Source organism: Oncorhynchus keta, chromosome 27, assembly GCF_023373465.1.
Source record: "Oncorhynchus keta strain PuntledgeMale-10-30-2019 chromosome 27, Oket_V2, whole genome shotgun sequence".
Taxonomy (NCBI): domain Eukaryota; kingdom Metazoa; phylum Chordata; class Actinopteri; order Salmoniformes; family Salmonidae; genus Oncorhynchus; species Oncorhynchus keta.
Genome location: NC_068447.1, coordinates 3,695,578 through 3,723,077, shown reverse-complemented (window position 1 = coordinate 3,723,077; position 27,500 = coordinate 3,695,578). Strand labels below are relative to the sequence as shown.

The window sequence follows — 27,500 nt, the reverse complement described above, 5'->3', positions numbered from 1 at the left end:
CATTAATATATATACACAGACACTGTTATCTCCATTAATATATACACACAGACACTGTTATCTCCATTAATATATATACACAGACACTGTTATCTCCATTAATATATACACACAGACACTGTTATCTCCATTAATATAGGGCACCAGGCAGACACTGTTATCTCCATTAATATAGGGCACCAGGCAGACACTGTTATCTCCATTAATATATATACACAGACACTGTTATCTCCATTAATATAGGGCACCAGGCAGACACTGTTATCTCCATTACTATATATACAGACACTGTTATCTCCATTAATACAGGGCACCAGGCAGACACTGTTATCTCCATTAATATAGAGCACCTGGCAGACACTGTTATCTCCATTAATATAGGGCACCAGGCAGACACTGTTATCTCCATTAATATAGAGCACCTGGCAGACACTGTTATCTCCATTAATATAGGGCACCAGGCAGACACTGTTATCTCCATTAATATAGAGCACCTGGCAGACACTGTTATCTCCATTAATATAGAGCACCTGGCAGACACTGTTATCTCCATTAATATAGAGCACCTGGCAGACACTGTTATCTCCATTAATATAGGGCACCAGGCAGACACTGTTATCTCCATTAATATAGAGCACCTGGCAGACACTGTTATCTCCATTAATATAGGGCACCAGGCAGACACTGTTATCTCCATTAATATAGGGCACCAGGCAGACACTGTTATCTCCATTAATATAGGGCACCAGGCAGACACTGTTATCTCCATTAATATAGGGCACCAGGCAGACACTGTTATCTCCATTAATATAGGGCACCAGGCAGACACTGTTATCTCCATTAATATAGGGCACCAGGCAGACACTGTTATCTCCATTAATATAGGGCACCAGGCTGACACTGTTATCTCCATTAATATACACCACCAGGCAGACACTGTTATCTCCATTAATATAGGGCACCAGGCAGACACTGTTATCTCCATTAATATAGGGCACCAGGCAGACACTGTTATCTCCATTAATATAGGGCACCAGGCAGACACTGTTATCTCCATTAATATAGGGCACCAGGCAGACACTGTTATCTCCATTAATATAGAGCACCTGGCAGACACTGTTATCTCCATTAATATAGAGCACCTGGCAGACACTGTTATCTCCATTAATATAGAGCACCTGGCAGACACTGTTATCTCCATTAATATAGGGCACCAGGCAGACACTGTTATCTCCATTAATATAGGGCACCAGGCAGACACTGTTATCTCCATTAATATAGGGCACCAGGCAGACACTGTTATCTCCATTAATATAGAGCACCAGGCAGACACTGTTATCTCCATTAATATAGGGCACCAGGCAGACACTGTTATCTCCATTAATATAGGGCACCAGGCAGACACTGTTATCTCCATTAATATAGGGCACCAGGCTGACACTGTTATCTCCATTAATATATATACACAGACACTGTTATCTCCACTAATATAGGGCACCAGGCAGACACTGTTATCTCCATTAATACAGGGCACCAGGCAGACACTGTTATCTCCATTAATATAGAGCACCTGGCAGACACTGTTATCTCCATTAATATAGGGCACCAGGCAGACACGGTTATCTCCATTAATATAGAGCACCTGGCAGACACTGTTATCTCCATTAATATAGGGCACCAGGCAGACACTGTTATCTCCATTAATATAGGGCACCAGGCAGACACTGTTATCTCCATTAATATACACCACCAGGCAGACACTGTTATCTCCATTAATATAGACCACCAGGCAGACACTGTTATCTCCATTAATATAGGGCACCAGGCAGACACTGTTATCTCCATTAATATAGGGCACCAGGCAGACACTGTTATCTCCATTAATATAGGGCACCAGGCAGACACTGTTATCTCCATTAATATATACACACAGACACTGTTATCTCCATTAATATAGGGCACCAGGCAGACACTGTTATCTCCATTAATATAGGGCACCAGGCAGACACTGTTATCTCCATTAATATATATACACAGACACTGTTATCTCCATTAATATAGGGCACCAGGCAGACACTGTTATCTCCATTAATATATACACACAGACACTGTTATCTCCATTAATATACACCACCAGGCAGACACTGTTATCTCCATTAATATACACCACCAGGCAGACACTGTTATCTCCATTAATATACACCACCAGGCAGACACTGTTATCTCCATTAATATACACCACCAGGCAGACACTGTTATCTCCATTAATATAGGGCACCAGGCAGACACTGTTATCTCCATTAATATAGGGCACCAGGCAGACACTGTTATCTCCATTAATATATATACACAGACACTGTTATCTCCATTAATATATACACACAGACACTGTTATCTCCATTAATATAGGGCACCAGGCAGACACTGTTATCTCCATTAATATATATACACAGACACTGTTATCTCCATTAATATATATACACAGACACTGTTATCTCCATTAATATATATACACAGACACTGTTATCTCCATTAATATATACACAGACACTGTTATCTCCATTAATATATATACACAGACACTGTTATCTCCATTAATATATACACACAGACACTGTTATCTCCATTAATATATACACACAGACACTGTTATCTCCATTAATATATATACACAGACACTGTTATCTCCATTAATATATATACACAGACACTGTTATCTCCATTAATATATATACACAGACACTGTTATCTCCATTAATATAGGGCACCAGGCAGACACTGTTATCTCCATTAATATATATACACAGACACTGTTATCTCCATTAATATATATACACAGACACTGTTATCTCCATTAATATATATACACAGACACTGTTATCTCCATTAATATATATACACAGACACTGTTATCTCCATTAATATAGGGCACCAGGCAGACACTGTTATCTCCATTAATATATATACACAGACACTGTTATCTCCATTAATATATACACACAGACACTGTTATCTCCATTAATATATACACACAGACACTGTTATCTCCATTAATATATACACACAGACACTGTTATCTCCATTAATATATACACACAGACACTGTTATCTCCATTAATATAGGGCACCAGGCAGACACTGTTATCTCCATTAATATATACACACAGACACTGTTATCTCCATTAATATAGGGCACCAGGCAGACACTGTTATCTCCATTAATATAGGGCACCAGGCAGACACTGTTATCTCCATTAATATATATACACAGACACTGTTATCTCCATTAATATATATACACACAGACACTGTTATCTCCATTAATATAGGGCACCAGGCAGACACTGTTATCTCCATTAATATATATACACAGACACTGTTATCTCCATTAATATATATACACACAGACACTGTTATCTCCATTAATATATATACACAGACACTGTTATCTCCATTAATATATATACACAGACACTGTTATCTCCATTAATATATATACACAGACACTGTTATCTCCATTAATATTTATACACAGACACTGTTATCTCCATTAATATATATACACACAGACACTGTTATCTCCATTAATATATATACACACAGACACTGTTATCTCCATTAATATAGGGCACCCGGCAGACACTGTTATCTCCATTAATATAGGGCACCAGGCAGACACTGTTATCTCCATTAATATAGGGCACCAGGCAGACACTGTTATCTCCATTAATATAGGGCACCACGCAGACACTGTTATCTCCATTAATATAGGGCACCACGCAGACACTGTTATCTCCATTAATATATATACACACAGACACTGTTATCTCCATTAATATATATACACACAGACACTGTTATCTCCATTAATATATATACACAGACACTGTTATCTCCATTAATATATATACACACAGACACTGTTATCTCCATTAATATATATACACAGACACTGTTATCTCCATTAATATATATACACAGACACTGTTATCTCCATTAATATATATACACAGACACTGTTATCTCCATTAATATATATACACAGACACTGTTATCTCCATTAATATATATACACAGACACTGTTATCTCCATTAATATATACACACAGACACTGTTATCTCCATTAATATATATACACAGACACTGTTATCTCCATTAATATATATACACAGACACTGTTATCTCCATTAATATAGGGCACCACGCAGACACTGTTATCTCCATTAATATATATACACACAGACACTGTTATCTCCATTAATATATATACACACAGACACTGTTATCTCCATTAATATATATACACAGACACTGTTATCTCCATTAATATATATACACAGACACTGTTATCTCCATTAATATATATACACAGACACTGTTATCTCCATTAATATATATACACAGACACTGTTATCTCCATTAATATATATACACAGACACTGTTATCTCCATTAATATATATACACAGACACTGTTATCTCCATTAATATATATACACACAGACACTGTTATCTCCATTAATATATATACACAGACACTGTTATCTCCATTAATATATACCATTAATATATATACACAGACACTGTTATCTCCATTAATATATATATACACAGACACTGTTATCTCTATTAATATATAGACACAGACACTGTTATCTCCATTAATATATACACACAGACACTGTTATCTCCATTAATATATATATACACAGACACTGTTAGCCAAACAGACTTACAGTGCGGTGAGTTCTTATACGATCCCTGCGGAAATAGAACTGGTGACCTTGGCGGTGTTACATCAGCATTAACATTGACCAATTAAAGATTAGTGTCCAGCAGAGCGAACTGAAACAGATTGCATCTATCTGCCTGTGACATCATCGTTTCCTCATTAGCCGAGCCAGTCTATTTTATTGTCTCTGGTCTCTGGACGCCTTTGGCTTTGAACATTGACTGTGGAATGAAAAAATATATATATATAAGAAAAGCAGTCATTAATCCCAGTGATAAAACACACACTCTCTCTCTACCACTGTTCGTTACACTTCCTGTGTTTAAATCTTACCGAATGCTACTTGATCTACTTGAATCCTACTTGAATCCCACTTGAACTCTACTTGAATTCTACTTGAAATCTACTTGAAATCATACTTGAATTCTACTTGAAATGTACTTGAATGCTACTTGAATTCTACTTGAATTCTACTTGACTCCTACTTGAATTCAGCTTGAATCCTACTTGAAATTCTACTTTTAATATTACTTTGGAATCTACTTGAATGCTACTTGAAATCTACTTGGGTGCTACTTGAATGCTACTTGAAAAGCAAACAGAGGAAGTTTGACACAGACAAGCAGTTGGATTGAAGTGTTGTACATCCCCGGTAGGAGAAAGCCTCGACTGGCCTGTCTGTCTGTCCCTCCCCCCCAGGCCACTCCACCTCCAATCCCAGGTATAATCTATATTGTATATGTATGTATGTATTTATGTATAATTGATGTCCAATCTTTGTTTTCTTCCCTAGGCCCGTCCTCTTCCAGTCCTCGGCTGATGACTAAGAGCCTGTCTCTGGATCCTGGTGCTCACGGTGCCTGCCTCGGGGCCCATGCCGATGACTCAGACACCCAGACCCCTCGCCTCAGCTCAGACCCCGGATCCCTAACCTCCGGGTCCCTTGGTCTGCACCCATCCATGCCCCTGCTGTACCCAGCTGGACACGGCTGTAACGGAGGAGACAACGGGAGTGGAACTCCTCAGGAAGTGCCCTCCACCGCCCTCAAGAGACGCCCTCCTTTACCTGGGCCTAAACCACAAGGTAACATATCAGTCTTACTGTATCAACTATAAAATCTTACAAAGTAGGACGATAAATAGACAGTACGTTGCTCTGTACCTGTGCAGTAACACTGTCGTTACTGTAGTTTGGTATTTCTCCTCAGTAGGTAACATGTTATTTCTCCTCAGTCAGTAACATGTTATTTCTCCTCAGTCACTAACATGTTATTTCTCCTCAGTCACTAACATGTTATTTCTCCTCAGTCAGTAACATGTTATTTCTCCTCAGTCAGTAACATGTTATTTCTCCTCAGTCAGTAACATGTTATTTCTCCTCAGTCACTAACATGTTATTTCTCCTCAGTAGGTAACATGTTATTTCTCCTCAGTCAGTAACATGTTATTTCTCCTCAGTCAGTAACATGTTATTTCTCCTCAGTCAGTAACATGTTATTTCTCCTCAGTCAGTAACATGTTATTTCTCCTCAGTCAGTAACATGTTATTTCTCCTCAGTCAGTAACATGTTATTTCTCCTCAGTCAGTAACATGTTATTTCTCCTCAGTCAGTAACATGTTATTTCTCCTCAGTCAGTAACATGTTATTTCTCCTCAGTCAGTAACATGTTATTTCTCCTCAGACAGTAACATGTTATTTCACCTCAGTCACTAACATGTTATTTCTCCTCAGTGCCCCCAAAGCCTCCTCACCTGCAGCAGAGTGCTGGTGCTCCTAGGCCCTGCCCCCGCGTCCCGGACAAGCCCCTCCCACCTCCCCCACCCTGCAGACCTCTGCCTGCAGACCCCAGAGGGGGAGGACCCTGCCGGCCGCCGACACTCCCCCGCGCCGAGGGACGCTCCTCCCCCACCGCCTGTGTGCTCTCCCTCATTGAGAAGTTTGAGAGGTAAAATAGACAGACAGACAGACAGACAGACAGACAGACAGACAGACAGACAGACAGACAGACAGACAGACAGACAGACAGACAGACAGACAGACAGACAGACAGACAGACAGACTGATTGATTGATTGATTGATAGATAGATAGATAGATAGATAGATAGATAGATAGATAGATAGATAGATAGATAGATAGATAGATAGATAGATAGATAGATAGATAGATAGATAGATAGATAGATAGATAGATAGATAGATAGATAGATAGATAGATAGATAGATAGATAGATAGATAGATAGATAGATAGATAGATAGATAGATAGATAGATAGATAGATTGATAGATTGATAGATTGATAGATATATGATAGATAGAACGATGTAACATTCTACTGTCTTATCTGTGTCACTCTACAGGGAGCAGATCATTGTGGTGCCTGATATCATGGGAGGGGGCCTCTGCAACCCCAGGGTCCCTGAGACAGGACCAGGTGGGGGCCCCTTCTCTCCCCCGCCTGTCTCAGAGCTCACTCTCGGCTGTCTCCACGTGGCCTGCCCTCCTGGTTCCTCTCGAGAGCTGGATGACCTACCTCAGGGGCTGGCTGTGTTGTCTGGCGTGGTGCTGGGAGAGAAAGCAGGAGAGACAGACAACATGGAGGAGGATAATGATAAAGAACAGGAACTAGGAGCGTTGTGCTCTGCCTCTGACAAGCGCCTGTCCATGGAGTCCGGTTATAGCGCCTCAGAGAAACTCACAGACGCCGTGGAGATAAGGGGGCAGGCGGAGCCAGAAAGCCAATCAGGGATCCCCTCTGACAACTTGTCCCTCCTCCAGCCGCAAGCGGACGGCAAACTGGCCAATCGGGACTCTGGCATCGACAGCATCAGCTCTCCGTCCCACAGCGAGGAGCTGTGTTTCGCCGGCGACGAGGACCGGGTCATCTTCCCCTGTAGTCCCGCCCTCACGCTGCCACGCCTCTCTAGCTCCTCCTCCTGCAGCTATGCGGAGGGCCCGGGGGGAGAGGGGGCGTCGGCTGAGGGTGGGGGGGATTCGGAGGGGGACAGTGACTTGGAGGAGGGAAGCGGGGATGAGACCATTGAGCTCATCAACCCCATGATGGATCTCCAACCTCTGGCACTGGCCCTCCCTAAAACAGACAGACAGGACTCTACAGAGGTGGGCCTGACTGGTTTTTAAAACATGAATGTGTGTGTTTGTGTGTGTGTGTGTGTGTGTGTGTGTGTGTGTGTGTGTGTGTGTGTGTGTGTGTGTGTGTGTGTGTGTGTGTGTGTGTGCGTGTGTGTGTGTGTGTGTGTGTGTGTGTGTGTTAGTGAGTGTGTATGTGTGTGTTTGTGTGTTTGTGTGTGTGTGTTTGTGTGTGTGTATGTGCAAAAAACGATTGGATTTTAACAGTAAATGTCACAAAGATAAAGACATTTCAAGTGTTATATTAGCAGGGTTTTACCAATGTGCAAATATATATATATATAATAATATATATGTATAATAATAATATATATAATAAATAGTAGTAGAACGACTGTTAGGGGAAGATACATTAACAGATGAATACTATTGGTTGCCCTGTTCTCATGGCAACGGGTCACACATCTTTCAGATGTGACTTTGCACAGCAGTATTTCACCTAACGGATATGGGAGTTTATCAAGTGTTTGATTTGTTTTCTAGTTCTTTGTGGGTCTGTGTAATCTGAGGGAAATTATGTGCCTCTAATATGGTCATATATTTGGGCAGGCGGTTAGGAAGTGCAGCTCAGTTTCTACCTCATTGTGTGAGCAGTGTTGCACATAGCCTGTCTTCTCTTGAGAGCCAGGTCTGCCCACGGCGGCCTCTCTTAATGACAAGGCTATGCTCACTGAGTCTGTACATAGTCAAAGCTTTCCTTAAGTTTGGGTCAGTCACAGTGGTCAGGTATTCTGCCACTGTGTACTCTCTGTTTAGGGTCAGTCACAGTGGTCAGGTATTCTGCCACTGTGTTCTCTCTGTTTAGGGACAAATAGCATTCTAGTTCTAATTCTTTCCAATAGCAAGGCTATGCTCACAGAGTCAGTCACAGTGGTCAGGTATTCTGCCACTGTGTCCTCTCTGTTTAGGGTCAGTCACAGTGGTCAGGTATTCTGCCACTGTGTTCTCTCTGTTTAGGGTCAGTCACAGTGGTCAGGTATTCTGCCACTGTGTTCTCTCTGTTTAGGGTCAGTCACAGTGGTCAGGTATTCTACCACTGTGTTCTCTCTGTTTAGGGTCAGTCACAGTGGTCAGGTATTCTGCCACTGTGTTCTCTCTGTTTAGGGTCAGTCACAGTGGTCAGGTATTCTGCCACTGTGTACTCTCTGTTTAGGGTCAGTCACAGTGGTCAGGTATTTTGCCACTGTGTCCTCTCTGTTTAGGGTCAGTCACAGTGGTCAGGTATTCTGCCACTGTGTACTCTCTGTTTAGGGTCAATCACAGTGGTCAGGTATTCTGCCACTCTCTGTTTAGGGTCAGTCACAGTGGTCAGGTATTCTGCCACTCTCTGTTTAGGGTCAGTCACAGTGGTCAGGTATTCTGCCACTCTCTGTTTAGGGTCAGTCACAGTGGTCAGGTATTCTGCCACTGTGTTCTCTCTGTTTAGGGTCAGTCACAGTGGTCAGGTATTCTGCCACTGTGTTCTCTCTGTTTAGGGTCAGTCACAGTGGTCAGGTATTCTGCCACTGTGTTCTCTCTGTTTAGGCCAGTCACAGTGGTCAGGTATTCTACCACTGTGTACTCTCTGTTTAGGTCAGTCACAGTGGTCAGGTATTCTGCCACTGTGTCCTCTCTGTTTAGGGTCAGTCACAGTGGTCAGGTATTCTGCCACTGTGTTCTCTCTGTTTAGGGTCAGTCACAGTGGTCAGGTATTCTGCCACTGTGTTCTCTCTGTTTAGGGTCAGTCACAGTGGTCAGGTATTCTGCCACTGTGTCCTCTCTGTTTAGGGTCAGTCACAGTGGTCAGGTATTCTGCCACTGTGTACTCTCTGTTTAGGGTCAGTCACAGTGGTCAGGTATTCTGCCACTGTGTTCTCTCTGTTTAGGGTCAGTCACAGTGGTCAGGTATTCTGCCACTGTGTACTCTCTGTTTAGGGTCAGTCACAGTGGTCAGGTATTCTGCCACTGTGTTCTCTCTGTTTAGGGTCAGTCACAGTGGTCAGGTATTCTGCCACTGTGTCCTCTCTGTTTAGGGTCAGTCACAGTGGTCAGGTATTCTGCCACTGTGTCCTCTCTGTTTAGGGTCAGTCACAGTGGTCAGGTATTCTGCCACTGTGTACTCTCTGTTTAGGGTCAATCACAGTGGTCAGGTATTCTGCCACTCTCTGTTTAGGGTCAGTCACAGTGGTCAGGTATTCTGCTAGTGTGTTCTCTCTGTTTAGGGTCAGTCACAGTGGTCAGGTATTCTGCCACTCTCTGTTTAGGGTCAGTCACAGTGGTCAGGTATTCTGCCACTCTCTGTTTAGGGTCAGTCACAGTGGTCAGGTATTCTGCCACTGTGTTCTCTCTGTTTAGGGTCAGTCACAGTGGTCAGGTATTCTGCCACTGTGTTCTCTCTGTTTAGGGCCAGTCACAGTGGTCAGGTATTCTACCACTGTGTACTCTCTGTTTAGGGTCAGTCACAGTGGTCAGGTATTCTGCCACTGTGTCCTCTCTGTTTAGGGTCAGTCACAGTGGTCAGGTATTCTGCCACTGTGTTCTCTCTGTTTAGGGACAAATAGCATTCTAGTTTGCTCTGTTTTGTTTGTTTGTTAATTCTTTCCAATATGTCAAGTATTTATCTAATTGGTTTCTAATAATTTGGTTGGGTTTAAATGTTTTTCCGTCCTGGGGCTCTGTAGGGTGTGTTTGTGTTTGTGAACAGAGCCCCAGGACCAGCTTGCTTAGGGGACTCTTCTCCAGGTTCATCTCTCTGTAGGGTGTGTTTGTGTTTGTGAACAGAGCCCCAGGACCAGCTTGCTTAGGGACTCTTCTCCAGGTTCATCTATCTGTGGGGTGTGTTTGTGTTTGTGAACAGAGCCCCAGGACCAGCTTGCTTAGGGACTCTTCTCCAGGTTCATCTCTCTGTAGGGTGTGTTTGTGTTTGTGAACAGAGCCCCAGGACCAGCTTGCTTAGGGGACTCTTCTCTTGGTTCATCTCTCTGTAGGTGATGGCTTTGTGATGGAATGTGTGGCCATCGCTTCATTTTAGATGGTTGTAGAAATGAACAGCTCTTGTCTGGATATTGATAATTAATAAATAAATCGTTCTAATTGTAATTATTTGCGTTTTTGCGTTGTGGCACTAAGTATATTTATGGGTGTTTCGTCCCAAAATTTTGTGAATTTTTGATTGGCGAACGGACCCCAGACCTCACAACCGTAGAGGACAATGGGTTCTATTACTGATTGAAGTCGTTTTGATCCTAATTGGAATGTCGAGTTTTATGTTCATTTTAAAGCACAGAAGAAGAAGTTCCTTCTTGCCTCGTCTCTTATAGCGTTCACAGGAAGTTACCTGTGGTATTTTATGTTTAGGCCCGAGGTGTAATTCTTCGGGTGCTCTAGGACAACGGTGTCTAGACGGAATTTGTATTTGTTGTCATGGCTACTGGACCATTATTTTTGTCTTTCTGAAATAAACTGTCAGGGCCCAGGTCTGTCAGGGCCCAGGTCTGTCAGGGCCCAGGTCTGTCAGGGCCCAGGTCTGTCAGGGCCCAGGTCTGTCAGGGCCCGGGTCTGTCAGGGCCCAGGTCTGTCAGAATCTGTGCAGAAGATCTAGGTGCTGCTGTAGACCCTCCTTGGTTGGTGACAGAAGCACCAGATCATCGGCAAACAGTAGACATTTGACTTAAGATTCTTTCTCTCTCTCTCTCTCTCTCTCTCTCTCTCTCTCTCTCTCTCTCTCTCTCTCTCTCTCTCCGACCAATCCCAGCTGTCGGTGCAGCAGCGTGTGTTCAACATTGCCAATGAGCTCCTCCACACAGAGAAGGCCTACGTGTCTCGGCTGTACCTCCTGGACCAGGTGTTCTGCTCCTCCCTCCTAGAGGAGGCGCGCTCCCGCTCCTCCTTCCCTCTAGACGTGGTCATGGGTATCTTCTCCAACATCTGCTCTATATACTGTTTCCACCAGCAGTTCCTGCTCCCCGCCCTGGAGAAACGCATGGCAGAGTGGTGAGTTAAACCCTGACCCCAGTCCCTAACCCTGACCCAGGGCCTACCTCTAACCCTACACTAACCCTGACCCCAGTCCTTAACCCTGACCCAGGGTCTACCTCTAACCCTAGACTAACCCTGACCCCAGTCCCTAACCCTGACCCAGGGTCTACCTCTAACCCTAGACTAACCCTGACCCCAGTCCCTAACCCTGACCCAGGGTCTACCTCTAACCCTAGACTAACCCTGACCCAGGGCCTACCTCTAACCCTAGACTAACCCTGACCCAGGGCCTACCTCTAACCCTAGACTAACCCTGACCCAGGGCCTACCTCTACCTCTAACCCTACACTAACCCTGACCCAGGGCCTACCTCTAACCCTACACTAACCCTGACCCAGGGCCTACCTCTACCTCTAACCCTACACTAACCCTGACCCAGGGCCTACCTCTACCTCTAACCCTAGACTAACCCTGACCCAGGGCCTACCTCTAACCCTAGACTAACCCTGACCCAGGGCCTACCTCTAACCCTAGACTAACCCTGACCCAGGGCCTACCTCTAACCCTAGACTAACCCTGACCCAGGGCCTACCTCTAACCCTAGACTAACCCTGACCCAGGGCCTACCTCTAACCCTACACTAACCCTGACCCAGGGCCTACCTCTAACCCTAGACTAACCCTGACCCAGGGCCTACCTCTAACCCTAGACTAACCCTGACCCAGGGCCTACCTCTAACCCTAGACTAACCCTGACCCAGGGCCTACCTCTAACCCTAGACTAACCCTGACCCAGGGCCTACCTCTAACCCTAGACTAACCCTGACCCAGGGCCTACCTCTAACCCTAGACTAACCCTGACCCAGGGCCTACCTCTACCCCTACACTAACCCTGACCCAGGGCCTACCTCTAACCCTACACTAACCCTGACCCAGGGCCTACCTCTAACCCTAGACTAACCCTGACCCAGGGTTATAAGACTAGGTTATATATACTCCTGATTGGTTAACCGGTGAGAGAGACTAGGTCATATATACTCCTGATTGGTTAACCGGTGAGAGAGACTCGGTCATATATACTCCTGATTGGTTAACCGGTGAGAGAGACTAGGTCATATATACTCCTGATTGGTTAACCGGTGAGAGAGACTAGATTATATATACCTCTGATTGGTTAACCGGTTAGAGAGACTAGGTTATATATACCCCTGATTGGTTAACAGGTTAGAGAGACTAGGTTATATATACCCCTGATTGGTTAACCGGTGAGATATACTAGGTTATATATACCCCTGATTGGTTTAGGATCCACTCATTTATTGTGGAGCACACACAAATAACCAACAACTGTGAAAAACAAGAATTGATATTAAACTGTGGTTTTGTTTCAAACACTTGAGTTTTCAAGGTCCATGTCCTGACAGTCCTTTTCTTGACCTGAAGAGAATGTTCCCACATTCCAGGAGTTCCAGTGGGCGGAGAGAGAGTTCTCACAGTCATTATTCTCCCAGCAGCTTTCCCTGTCTCTGACCATAACCCTGGTTCTGACCTGTCTCTTCCTGCCTCTCTCTCTCTCTCTCTCTCTCTCTCTCTCTCTCTCTCTCTCTCTCTCTCTCTCTCTCTCTCTCTCTCTCTCTCTCTCTCTCTCTCTCTCTCACGTTCTCTCTCTCCCCCTCTCTTTCTCTCTCCCCCTCTCTCTCTCTCTTTCTCTCTCCCCCTCTTTCACTCTCTCCCCCTCATTCTCCTCTCTCGCTCTTTCTCGCCCCCAACTCTCCCAACACACACACACACACACACACACACACACACACACACACACACACACACACACACACGCACACGCACACGCACACGCACACGCACACACGCACACACAAACACACTGCAAAAATAGCACTGTAGTAAACACCACACTACAGTCCACTACAGCATTTAATTTGCATATACCCCGGCCATTCCCCTCCCCATATCCCGATATATAACCCCCATAAGTGAGAAACCTTACATGCCAAAGTATATACCATATGGTGCAACCATACAGGTTATGGCAAAGAACAGAAACTCTGAACTATCTGTTCAGACCCCATTCCTACCTGCCTACTTATATAGAGGTTATGGGAAAGAACAGAAACTCTGAACTATCTGTTCAGACCCCATTCCTACCTGCCTACTTATATAGAGGTTATGGCAAAGAACAGAAACTCTGAACTATCTGTTCAGACCCCATTCCTACCTGCCTACTTATATAGAGGTTATGGCAAAGAACAGAAACTCTGAACTATCTGTTCAGACCCCATTCCTACCTGCCTACTTATATAGAGGTTATGGGAAAGAACAGAAACTCTGAACTATCTGTTCAGACCCCATTCCTACCTGCCTACTTATATAGAGGTTATGGGAAAGAACAGAAACTCTGAACTATCTGCCTACTTATATAGAGGTTATGGCAAAGAACAGAAACTCTGAACTATCTGTTCAGACCCCATTCCTACCTGCCTACTTATATAGAGGTTATGGCAAAGAACAGAAACTCTGAACTATCTGTTCAGACCCCATTCCTACCTGCCTACTTATATAGAGGTTATGGGAAATGTGGTCTTTCAGTGTTTCTCCAGTAGGTTTCCTCAAAGCGAAAGCCTCCACTTTATGTCAAATATAGTAAAACAAAGACACCAAACTTAAACTACAGTAATGTCTGCAAAAACATCACAGTAAATACTACAGTATCGTACAATCTTCAAAAACACTACATTATTAAATGCTATAGTATATACTGCATTTTTCTTTTACTGCAGTATTTATACTATCGTTAACTGTAAATTCTACAGTATAGTACAGTATGCAAATACACCACATTAAATACTACAGTATAGTACAGTATGCAAAAACACCACATTAAATACTACAGTATAGTACAGTATGCAAATACACCACATTAAATACTACAGTATAGTACAGTATGCAAAAACACCACATTAAATACTACAGTATAGTACAGTATGCAAAAACACCACATTAAATACTACAGTATAGTACAGTATGCAAAAACACCACATTAAATACTACAGTATAGTACAGTATGCAAAAACACCACATTAAATACTACAGTATAGTACAGTATGCAAAAACACCACATTAAATACTACAGTATAGTACAGTATGCAAAAACACCACATTAAATACTACAGTATAGTACAGTATGCAAAAACACCACATGAAATACTACAGTATAGTACAGTATGCAAAAACACCACATTAAATACTACAGTATAGTACAGTATGCAAAAGCACCACATTAAATACTACAGTATAGTACAGTATGCAAAAACACCACATTAAATACTACAGTATAGTACAGTATGCAAAAACACTACATTAAATACTACAGTATTTATACCATAGTATACCACATTATTTATACCATAGTACACTATAGTAATTATACCACAGTATATTATATTAATTATACCATTGTATACTATAGTAATTATACCACAGTATATTATATTAATTATACCATAGTTATTATATTAATTATACCATTGTATACTACAGTATTTATACCATAGTATACCACATTATTTATACCATAGTACACTATAGTAATTATACCACAGTATATTATATTAATTATACCATAGTATACCACATTATTTATACCATAGTACACTATAGTAATTATACCACAGTATATTATATTAATTATACCATAGTATACTATAGTAATTATACCATAGTATATTATATTAATTATACCATAGTATACTATAGTAATTATACCATAGTATATTATATTAATTATACCATAGTATACTATAGTAATTATACCATAGTATACCACATTATTTATACCATAGTACACTATAGTAATTATACCACAGTATGTTATATTAATTATACCATAGTATATTATATTAATTATACCATAGTATACTACATGATTTATACCATAGTACACTATAGTAATTATACCACAGTATATTATATTAATTATACCATAATATATTATATTAGTTATACCATAGTTATTATATTAATTATACCATAGTACACTATAGTAATTATACCACAGTATATTATATTAATTATACCATAGTATATTATATTAATTATACCATAGTTATTATATTAATTATACCATAGTATACTATAGTAATTATACCACAGTATATTATATTAGTTATACCATAGTATATTATATTAATTATACCATAGTATACTATAGTAATTATACCACAGTATATTATATTAATTATACCATAGTTATTATATTAATTATACCATAGTATACTATAGTATTTATACCACAGTATATTATATTAATTATACCATAGTTATTATACATTTAAGTCATTTAGCAGACGCTCTTATCCAGAGCGACTTACAAATTGGTGCATTCACCTTATGACATCCAGTGGAACAGCCACTTTACAATAGTGCATCTAAATCTTAAAAGGGGGGTGAGAAGGATTACTTATTATATTAATTATACCATAGTATACTATAGTATTTCTTCATGTGGGCCATAATAGTAATACAAGCACACACACACACACCACAGCTCCCGCTAACCCTACCTCTTGCTGATCTCTCCTTTCTCCCCCAGGGATGTGAACCCGCGGATCGGGGACATCCTGCAGAAGCTAGCCCCCTTCCTGACCTCTCCTCTCTCTCCCCCAGGGATGTGAACCCGCACATCGGGGACATCCTGCAGAAGCTAGCCCCCTTCCTGACCTCTCCTCTCTCTCCCCCAGGGATGTGAACCCGCGCATCGGGGACATCCTGCAGAAGCTAGCCCCCTTCCTGAAGATGTACGGAGAGTACGTGAAGAACTTTGACCGGGCCATGGAGCTGGTCAACACCTGGATGGAGAGGTCGTCCCAGTTCAAAGCCATCGTCCACCACATCCAGGTAAGGGGGCCTGTAACACCTGTCCAGGGTTAAGGGGTTAAAGGGAGATTCAGGTAGGTGGCCTGTAAAACCTGTCCAGGGTTAAGGAGCTAGGTTAAGTAGCCTGGTGGATATGAGTGTTGGAACAATAACCGAAAGGTTGCTGGATCGAATCCCTGAGCTGATAAGATAAAGATCTGTTTTTCTGCCCCTGAGCAAGGCATTAACCCACTGTTTCCCGGGCTCCGATGATGTGGATGTCGATTTAGGTAGCCACCCGAACCTCTCTGTTTCAGAGGGGTAAATGCGGAAGACTTGTAACCCAACCCAGTTGAATCCATTCAGTTGTACAACTGACTATGTATCCCCCTTTCCTTTAAAGGACATCCAGGTTCTAGCCTTGGGTCAGGGGTTATGGATATATAAAACACTGTCCGTAACCCAGGCCCTAAACCTGTCTCTAGCAGCTCTTTCACACTCTAAGCTTCCTCAATAAAGAGTCCCAGCTGGCTGTGTGTAAAATCAAATCAAATTGTATTTGTCACATGCGCCGTAGGGCGGCGCACAATTGGCCCAGCAATTGTCTAGGTTTGGCCTGGTGTAGGCCGTCATTATAAAAACTGACTTGCCTAGTTAAATATTTTTTGAAATATAATTAAATGGGATATGTTTTTATACCTGGCAGTGTAAATAGCATGAACAGCTTTCCTTTCCAGGGGGATGTTGGGTAATATTCAATACCACACTCTGGATCTGGCAGCCTGAGTCTCCTGGTGTGAACAGGATGTCCTTAGACAATGTTCATTACACGTGTGATGAAGCAGAATGCACACGTCCCACTGTCAGGTCCGAATCCCCTAGTGACTGTGAGCATTCATTGTAGTGTAATGTGTAAAGAATATTGAATATCAGTCTTTCTGAATTGATTAAATTATACATGAGGTTCTATAATATTTTCCCTGATACGACGAGTAGCTAGGAGCCAGTCAGGTTAATATGACTGGTAACTAGGAGCCATTCAGGTTAATATGACTGGTAACTAGGTGGTTGGAGCCAGTCAAGTTAATATGACTGGTAACTAGGTGGTTGGATCCATTCAGGTTAATATGACTGGTAACTAGGTAGATGGAGCCAGTCAGGTTAATATGACTGGTAACTAGGAGCCATTCAGGTTAATATGACTGGTAACTAGGTGGTTGGAGCCAGTCAGGTTAATATGACTGGTAACTAGGTAGATGGAGCCAGTCAGGTTAATATGACTGGTAACTAGGAGCCATTCAGGTTAATATGACTGGTAACTAGGTGGTTGGAGCCAGTCAGGTTAATATGACTGGTAACTAGGTGGTGGGAGCCAGTCAGGTTAATATGACTGGTAACTAGGTAGATGGAGCCAGTCAGGTTAATATGACTGGTAACTAGGTGGTGGGAGCCAGTCAGGTTAATATGACTGGTAACTAGGTAGATGGAGCCAGTCAGGTTAATATGACTGGTAACTAGGTGGTGGGAGCCAGTCAGGTTAATATGACTGGTAACTAGGTGCTGGGAGCCAGTCAGGTTAATATGACTGGTAACTAGGTAGATGGAGCCAGTCAGGTTAATATGACTAGTAACTAGGTAGATGGAGCCAGTCAGGTTAATATGACTGGTAACTAGGTAGATGGAGCCAGTCAGGTTAATATGACTGGTAACTAGGTGGTGGGAGCCAGTCAGGTTAATATGACTGGTAACTAAGTAGATGGAGCCAGTCAGGTTAATATGACTGGTAACTAGGTGGTTGGAGCCAGTCAGGTTAATATGACTGGTAACTAGGTGGTTGGAGCCAGTCAGGTTAATATGACTGGTAACTAGGTAGATGGAGCCAGTCAGGTTAATATGACTGGTAACTAGGTGCTGGGAGCCAGTCAGGTTAATATGACTGGTAACTAAGTAGATGGAGCCAGTCAGGTTAATATGACTGGTAACTAGGTGGTTGGAGCCAGTCAGGTTAATATGACTGGTAACTAGGTGGTTGGAGCCAGTCAGGTTAATATGACTGGTAACTAGGTGGTTGGAGCCAGTCAGGTTAATATGACTGGTAACTAGGTGGTTGGAGCCAGTCAGGTTAATATGACTGGTAACTAGGTGGTTGGAGCCAGTCAGGTTAATATGACTGGTAACTAGGTGGTGGGAGCCAGTCAGGTTAATATGACTGGTAACTAGGTGGTTGGAGCCAGTCAGGTTAATATGACTGGTAACTAGGTGGTTGGAGCCAGTCAGGTTAATATGACTGGTAATTAGGTAGATGGAGCCAGTCAGGTTAATATGACTGGTAACTAGGTAGATGGAGCCAGTCAGGTTAATATGACTGGTAACTAGGTAGATGGAGCCAGTCAGGTTAATATGACTGGTAACTAGGTAGATGGAGCCAGTCAGGTTAATATGACTGGTAACTAGGTGGTTGGAGCCGGTCAGGTTAATATGACTGGTAACTAGGTGGTTGGAGCCAGTCAGGTTAATATGACTGGTAACTAGGTAGATGGAGCCAGTCAGGTTAATATGACTGGTAACTAGGTGGTTGGAGCCAGTCAGGTTAATATGACTGGTAACTAGGTAGATGGAGCCAGTCAGGTTAATATGACTAGTAACTAGGTAGATGGAGCCAGTCAGGTTAATATGACTGGTAACTAGGTAGATGGAGCCAGTCAGGTTAATATGACTGGTAACTAGGTGGTGGAGCCAGTCAGGTTAATATGACTGGTAACTAGGTGGTGGGAGCCAGTCAGGTTAATATGACTGGTAACTAGGTGGTTGGAGCCAGTCAGGTTAATATGACTGGTAACTAGGTGGTTGGAGCCAGTCAGGTTAATATGACTGGTAACTAGGTGGTTTGAGCCAGTCAGGTTAATATGACTGGTAACTAGGTGCTGGGAGCCAGTCAGGTTAATATGACTGGTAACTAGGTGGTGGGGCCAGTCAGGTTAATATGACTGGTAACTAGGTGCTGGCAGCCAGTCAGGTTAATATGACTGGTAACTAGGTGGTTGGAGCCAGTCAGGTTAATATGACTGGTAACTAGGTGGTTGGAGCCAGTCAGGTTAATATGACTGGTAACTAGGTGGTTGGAGCCAGTCAGGTTAATATGACTGGTAACTAGGTGCTGGGAGCCAGTCAGGTTAATATGACTGGTAACTAGGTGGTGGGTGCCAGTCAGGTTAATATGACTGGTAACTAGGTGGTGGGAGCCAGTCAGGTTAATATGACTGGTAATTAGGTAGATGGAGCCAGTCAGGTTAATATGACTGGTAACTAGGTAGATGGAGCCAGTCAGGTTAATATGACTGGTAACTAGGTAGATGGAGCCAGTCAGGTTAATATGACTGGTAACTAGGTGGTTGGAGCCAGTCAGGTTAATATGACTGGTAACTAGGTGGTTGGAGCCAGTCAGGTTAATATGACTGGTAACTAGGTAGATGGAGCCAGTCAGGTTAATATGACTGGTAACTAGGTGGTTGGAGCCAGTCAGGTTAATATGACTGGTAACTAGGAGCCATTCAGGTTAATATGACTGGTAACTAGGTAGATGGAGCCAGTCAGGTTAATATGACTAGTAACTAGGTGGTGGACTGGGAGCCAGTCAGGTTAATATGACTGGTAACTAGGTAGATGGAGCCAGTCAGGTTAATATGACTGGTAACTAGGTGGTGGGACTGGGAGCCAGTCAGGTTAATATGACTGGTAACTAGGTGGTTGGAGCCAGTCAGGTTAATATGACTGGTAACTAGGTGGTGGGAGCCAGTCAGGTTAATATGACTGGTAACTAGGAGCCATTCAGGTTAATATGACTGGTAACTAGGTGGTGGGACTGGGAGCCAGTCAGGTTAATATGATGACTAGTAACTAGGTGGTGGGAACCAGTCAGGTTAATATGATGACTAGTAACTAGGTGGTGGGACTTGGAGCCAGTCAGGTTAATATGACTGGTAACTAGGTGGTGGGAGCCAGTCAGGTTAATATGACTGGTAACTAGGTAGATGGAGCCAGTCAGGTTAATATGACTGGTAACTAGGTGGTGGAGCCAGTCAGGTTAATATGACTGGTAACTAGGTGGTGGGACTGGGAGCCAGTCAGGTTAATATGACTGGTAACTAGGTGGTTGGAGCCAGTCAGGTTAATATGACTGGTAACTAGGTGCTGGGAGCCAGTCAGGTTAATATGACTGGTAACTAGGTGGTGGGAGCCATTGAGACATTGATTGCGTGCCATACAGAGGGTGAATGGGCAAGACAAAATATTAAAATGCCTTTTGACAGGTTATGGTAGTAGGTGGTAGTATGGTATGGTAGTAGTTGGTAGTATGGTATGGTAGTAGTTGGTAGTAGGGTATGGTAGTAGTATGGTAGTAGGTGGTAGTAGGTGGTAGTAGGTGGTAGTATGGTATGGTAGCAGGTGGTAGTAGGGTATGGTAGTAGGTGGTAGTATGGTATGGTAGTAGGTGGTAGTATGGTATGGTAGTAGGTGGTAGTATGGTATGGTAGTAGGTGGTAGTAGGGTATGGTAGTAGGTGGTAGTATGGTATGGTAGTAGGTGGTAGTAGGGTATGGTAGTATGGTATGGTAGTAGGTGGTAGTATGGTATGGTAGTAGGTGGTAGTATGGTATGGTAGTAGGTGGTAGTAGGGTATGGTAGTAGGGTATGGCAGTAGGTGGTAGTATGGTATGGTAGTAGGTGGTAGTATGGTATGGTAGTAGGTGGTAGTATGGTATGTCAGTAGGTGGTAGTATGGTATGGCAGTAGGTGGTAGTAGGGTATGGTAGTAGATGATAGTATGGTATGGTAGTAGGTGGTAGTAGGGTATGGTAGTAGGTGGTAGTAGGGTATGGTAGTAGGTGATAGTATGGTATGGTAGTAGGTGGTAGTAGGGTATGGTAGTAGGTGATAGTATGGTATGGTAGTAGGTGGTAGTAGGTGGTAGTAGGGTATGGTAGTAGGGTATGGTAGTAGGTGGTAGTATGGTATGGTATGGTAGTAGGTGGTAGTAGGGTATGGTAGTAGATGATAGTATGGTATGGTAGTAGGTGGTAGTAGGGTATGGTAGTAGGTGGTAGTAGGGTATGGTAGTAGGTGATAGTATGGTATGGTAGTAGGTGGTAGTATGGTATGGTAGTAGGTGGTAGTAGGTGGTAGTAGGGTATGGTAGTAGGGTATGGTAGTAGGTGGTAGTATGGTATGGTATGGTAGTAGGTGGTAGTAGGGTATGGTAGTAGATGATAGTATGGTATGGTAGTAGGTGGTAGTAGGGTATGGTAGTAGGTGGTAGTAGGGTATGGTAGTAGGTGATAGTATGGTATGGTAGTAGGTGGTAGTAGGGTATGGTAGTAGGTGGTAGTATGGTATGGTAGTATGGTATGGCAGTAGGTGGTAGTATGGTATGGCAGTAGGTGGTAGTATGGTATGGTAGTAGGTGGTAGTATGATATGGTAGTAGGTGGTAGTATGGTATGGTAGTAGGTGGTAGTATGGTATGGTATGGTAGTAGGTGGTAGTAGGGTATGGTAGTAGCTGATAGTATGGTATGTTAGTAGGTGGTAGTAGGGTATGGTAGTAGGTGGTAGTAGGGTATGGTAGTAGGTGATAGTATGGTATGGTAGTAGGTGGTAGTAGGGTATGGTAGTAGGTGGTAGTATGGTATGGTAGTATGGTATGGCAGTAGGTGGTAGTATGGTATGGCAGTAGGTGGTAGTATGGTATGGTAGTAGATGGTAGTATGATATGGTAGTAGGTGGTAGTATGGTATGGTAGTAGGTGGTAGTATGGTATGGTAGTATGTGGTAGTATGGTATGGTAGTATGGTATGGCAGTAGGTGGTAGTATGGTTGGGCAGTAGGTGGTAGTATGGTATGGTAGTAGGTGGTAGTAGGGTATGGTAGTAGGGTATGGTAGTAGGTGGTAGTATGGTATGGCAGTAGGTGGTAGTATGGTATGGTAGTAGGTGGTAGTAGGGTATGGTAGTAGGTGATAGTATGGTATGGTAGTAGGTGGTAGTATGGTATGGTAGTAGGTGGTAGTATGGTATGGTAGTAGGTGTTAGTATGGTATGGTAGTAGGTGATAGTATGGTATGGTAGTAGGTGGTAGTAGGGTATGGTAGTAGGGTATGGTAGTAGGTGGTAGTATGGTATGGTAGTAGGTGGTAGTATGGTATGGTAGTAGGTGGTAGTATGGTATGGCAGTAGGTGGTAGTATGGTATGGCAGTAGGTGGTAGGGGTATGGTAGTAGGTGGTAGTATGGTATGGTAGTAGGTGGTAGTATGGTATGGTAGTAGGTGGTAGTATGGTATGGCAGTAGTTGGTAGTATGGTATGGCAGTAGGTGGTAGTATGGTATGGTAGTAGGTGGTAGTATGGTATGGTAGTAGGTGATAGTATGGTATGGTAGTAGGTGGTAGTAGGTGGTAGTAGGGTATGGTAGTAGGGTATGGTAGTAGGTGGTAGTATGGTATGGTAGTATGGTATGGCAGTAGGTGGTAGTATGGTATGGCAGTAGGTGGTAGTATGGTATGGTAGTAGGTGGTAGTATGATATGGTAGTAGGTGGTAGTATGGTATGGTAGTAGGTGGTAGTATGGTATGGTATGGTAGTAGGTGGTAGTAGGGTATGGTAGTAGCTGATAGTATGGTATGGTAGTAGGTGGTAGTAGGGTATGGTAGTAGGTGGTAGTATGGTATGGTAGTAGGTGGTAGTATGGTATGGTAGTAGGTGGTAGTAGGGTATGGTAGTAGGTGGTAGTATGGTATGGTAGTATGGTATGGCAGTAGGTGGTAGTATGGTATGGCAGTAGGTGGTAGTATGGTATGGTAGTAGGTGGTAGTATGGTATGGTAGTAGGTGGTAGTATGGTATGGTAGTAGGTGGTAGTATGGTATGGTAGTAGGTGGTAGTATGGTATGGTAGTATGGTATGGCAGTAGGTGGTAGTATGGTATGGTAGTAGGTGGTAGTATGGTATGGTAGTAGGTGGTAGTAGGGTATGGTAGTATGGTATGGTAGTAGGTGGTAGTATGGTATGGCAGTAGGTGGTAGTATGGTATGGTAGTAGGTGGTAGTATGGTATGGTAGTAGGTGGTAGTATGGTATGGTAGTAGGTGGTAGGTGGTAGTATGGTATGGTAGTATGGTATGGTAGTAGGTGGTAGTATGGTATGGTAGTAGGTGGTAGTAGGGTATGGTAGTAGGTGGTAGTAGGGTATGGTAGTATGGTATGGTAGTAGGTGGTAGTAGGGTATGGTAGTAGGTGGTAGTATGGTATGGTAGTAGGTGGTAGTAGGGTATGGTAGTAGGTGGTAGTATGGTATGGCAGTAGGTGGTAGTATGGTATGGTAGTAGGTGGTAGTATGGTATGGTAGTAGGTGGTAGTATGGTATGGTAGTATGGTATGGTAGTAGGTGGTAGTATGGTATGGTAGTAGGTGGTAGTAGGGTATGGTAGTAGGTGGTAGTAGGGTATGGTAGTAGGTGGTAGTATGGTATGGTAGTAGGTGGTAGTAGGGTATGGTAGTAGGTGGTAGTAGGGTATGGTAGTAGGTGGTAGTATGGTATGGTAGTAGGTGGTAGTATGGTATGGTAGTAGGTGGTAGTATGGTATGGTAGTAGGTGGTAGTATGGTATGGTAGTAGGTGGTAGTATGGTATGGTAGTAGGTGGTAGTAGGGTATGGTAGTAGGTGGTAGTATGGTATGGTAGTAGGTGGTAGTATGGTATGGTAGTAGGTGGTAGTAGGGTATGGTAGTAGGTGGTAGTAGGGTATGGTAGTAGGTGCCAGACGCACCGGTTTGTGTTAAGAACTGCAACGCTGCTGGGTTTTTCACGCTCAACAGCTTCCTGTGTGGTGTGTGTGTCTCTGTGTGTGTGTGTGTGTGTCTCTGTGTGTGTGTGTGTCCTCAGAGAGAGGAGCACTGTGGTAACCTGTGTCTCTGTGTGTGTGTGTGTCCTCAGAGAGAGGAGCGCTGTGGTAACCTGTGTCTCTGTGTGTGTGTCCTCAGAGAGAGGAGCGCTGTGGTAACCTGTGTTCCTCTGTGTGTGTCCTCAGAGAGAGGAGCGCTGTGGTAACCTGTGTCTCTGTGTGTGTGTGTCCTCAGAGAGAGGAGCGCTGTGGTAACCTGTGTGTCTCTGTGTGTGTGTGTGTCCTCAGAGAGAGGAGCGCTGTGGTAACCTGTGTCTCTGTGTGTGTGTCCTCAGAGAGAGGAGCGCTGTGGTAACCTGTGTCTCTGTGTGTGTGTCCTCAGAGAGAGGAGCGCTGTGGTAACCTGTGTCTCTGTGTGTGTGTGTCCTCAGAGAGAGGAGCGCTGTGGTAACCTGTGTGTCTCTGTGTGTGTGTGTGTCCTCAGAGAGAGGAGCGCTGTGGTAACCTGTGTCTCTGTGTGTGTGTCCTCAGAGAGAGGAGCGCTGTGGTAACCTGTGTCTCTGTGTGTGTGTCCTCAGAGAGAGGAGCTCTGTGGTAACCTGTGTCTCTGTGTGTGTGTCCTCAGAGAGAGGAGCACTGTAGTAACCTGTGTCTCTGTGTGTGTGTCCTCAGAGAGAGGAGCGCTGTGGTAACCTGTGTGTCTCTGTGTGTGTGTCCTCAGAGAGAGGAGCACTGTGGTAACCTGTGTCTCTGTGTGTGTGTGTCCTCAGAGAGAGGAGCGCTGTGGTAACCTGTGTCTTTGTGTGTGTGTCCTCAGAGAGTGGAGCGCTGTGGTAACCTGTGTCTCTGTGTGTGTGTGTGTGTCCTCAGAGAGAGGAGCGCTGTGGTAACCTGTGTGTCTATGTGTGTGTGTGTGTCCTCAGAGAGAGGAGCGCTGTGGTAACCTGTGTTCCTCTGTGTGTGTGTGTGTCCTCAGAGAGAGGAGCACTGTGGTAACCTGTGTCTCTGTGTGTGTGTCCTCAGAGAGAGGAGCACTGTGGTAACCTGTGTCTCTGTGTGTGTGTCCTCAGAGAGAGGAGCGCTGTGGTAACCTGTGTTCCTCTGTGTGTGTGTCCTCAGAGAGAGGAGCGCTGTGGTAACCTGTGTCTCTGTGTGTGTGTGTGTCCTCAGAGAGAGGAGCGCTGTGGTAACCTGTGTCTCTGTGTGTGTGTCCTCAGAGAGAGGAGCGCTGTGGTAACCTGTGTCTCTGTGTGTGTGTCCTCAGAGAGAGGAGCGCTGTGGTAGCCTGTGTGTCTCTGTGTGTGTGTGTCCTCAGAGAGAGGAGCGCTGTGGTAACCTGTGTCTCTGTGTGTGTCCTCAGAGAGAGGAGCACTGTGGTAACCTGTGTCTCTGTGTGTGTGTCCTCAGAGAGAGGAGCTCTGTGGTAAACTGTGTCTCTGTGTGTGTGTCCTCAGAGAGAGGAGCGCTGTAGTAACCTGTGTCTCTGTGTGTGTGTCCTCAGAGAGAGGAGCGCTGTGGTAACCTGTGTGTCTCTGTGTGTGTGTCCTCAGAGAGAGGAGCACTGTGGTAACCTGTGTCTCTGTGTGTGTGTGTCCTCAGAGAGAGGAGCGCTGTGGTAACCTGTGTCTTTGTGTGTGTGTCCTCAGAGAGAGGAGCGCTGTGGTAACCCGTGTCTTTGTGTGTGTGTCCTCAGAGAGAGGAGCGCTGTGGTAACCTGTGTCTCTGTGTGTGTGTCCTCAGAGAGAGGAGCGCTGTGGTAACCTGTGTCTCTGTGTGTGTGTCCTCAGAGAGAGGAGCGCTGTGGTAACCTGTGTCTCTGTGTGTGTGTCCTCAGAGAGAGGAGCGCTGTGGTAACCTGTGTCTCTGTGTGTGTGTCCTCAGAGAGAGGAGCACTGTGGTAACCTGTGTCTCTGTGTGTGTGTCCTCAGAGAGAGGAGCGCTGTGGTAACCTGTGTCTCTGTGTGTGTGTCCTCAGAGAGAGGAGCACTGTGGTAACCTGTGTCTCTGTGTGTGTGTCCTCAGAGAGAGGAGCACTGTGGTAACCTGTGTCTCTGTGTGTGTGTCCTCAGAGAGAGGAGCGCTGTGGTAACCTGTGTCTCTGTGTGTGTGTGTGTGTCCTCAGAGAGAGGAGCGCTGTGGTAACCTGTGTGTCTCTGTGTGTGTCCTCAGAGAGAGGAGCGCTGTGGTAACCTGTGTGTCTCTGTGTGTGTGTCCTCAGAGAGAGGAGCGCTGTGGTAACCTGTGTCTCTGTGTGTGTGTCCTCAGAGAGAGGAGCACTGTGGTAACCTGTGTGTCTCTGTGTGTGTGTCCTCAGAGAGAGGAGCGCTGTGGTAACCTGTGTGTCTCTGTGTGTGTGTGTGTGTGTCCTCAGAGAGAGGAGCGCTGTGGTAACCTGTGTCTCTGTGTGTGTGTGTGTCCTCAGAGAGAGGAGCGCTGTGGTAACCTGTGTCTCTGTGTGTGTGTCCTCAGAGAGAGGAGCGCTGTGGTAACCTGTGTGTCTCTGTGTGTGTGTCCTCAGAGAGAGGAGTGCTGTGGTAACCTGTGTGTCTCTGTGTGTGTGTGTGTCCTCAGAGAGAGGAGCGCTGTGGTAACCTGTGTCTCTGTGTGTGTGTGTGTCCTCAGAGAGAGGAGCGCTGTGGTAACCTGTGTTTCTGTGTGTGTGTGTCCTCAGAGAGAGGAGCGCTGTGGTAACCTGTGTCTCTGTGTGTGTGTGTGTCCTCAGAGAGAGGAGCGCTGTGGTAACCTGTGTCTCTGTGTGTGTGTGTGTCCTCAGAGAGAGGAGCGCTGTGGTAACCTGTGTCTCTGTGTGTGTGTGTCCTCAGAGAGAGGAGCACTGTGGTAACCTGTGTCTCTGTGTGTGTGTCCTCAGAGAGAGGAGCGCTGTGGTAACCTGTGTCTCT

The 27,500-nt window shown here is 44.3% G+C and overlaps 1 protein-coding gene and 1 long non-coding RNA gene across 5 annotated transcripts in view; both read left to right on the top strand.

Moving 5' to 3' along the window:
* LOC118377459 (FYVE, RhoGEF and PH domain-containing protein 1-like) overlaps positions 1-27,500 on the top strand; it is a 139,960-nt gene that overhangs the window by 76,972 nt on the left and 35,488 nt on the right. For both annotated transcript variants that reach the window (XM_052481288.1, XM_052481289.1), the window contains exons 2-6: positions 5,526-5,816; positions 6,466-6,679; positions 7,094-7,853; positions 11,617-11,855; positions 16,594-16,750. In XM_052481288.1, the coding sequence (XP_052337248.1) occupies positions 5,526-5,816; positions 6,466-6,679; positions 7,094-7,853; positions 11,617-11,855; positions 16,594-16,750 (1,661 nt within the window). The remainder of the gene's footprint in view (positions 1-5,525; positions 5,817-6,465; positions 6,680-7,093; positions 7,854-11,616; positions 11,856-16,593; positions 16,751-27,500) is intronic.
* LOC127912354 (uncharacterized) lies at positions 18,251-19,103 on the top strand. 3 transcript variants are annotated; one of them, XR_008082016.1, is made up of 3 exons: positions 18,251-18,304; positions 18,890-18,928; positions 19,007-19,064. It is a non-coding gene; the product is annotated as an uncharacterized LOC127912354 (long non-coding RNA). The 3 variants fall into 3 exon arrangements; XR_008082015.1 differs by lacking the exon at positions 18,251-18,304 and adding an exon at positions 18,602-18,634 and having other exon boundaries at positions 18,869-18,928; positions 19,046-19,103; XR_008082014.1 differs by lacking the exon at positions 18,251-18,304 and adding an exon at positions 18,602-18,634 and having other exon boundaries at positions 18,869-18,928.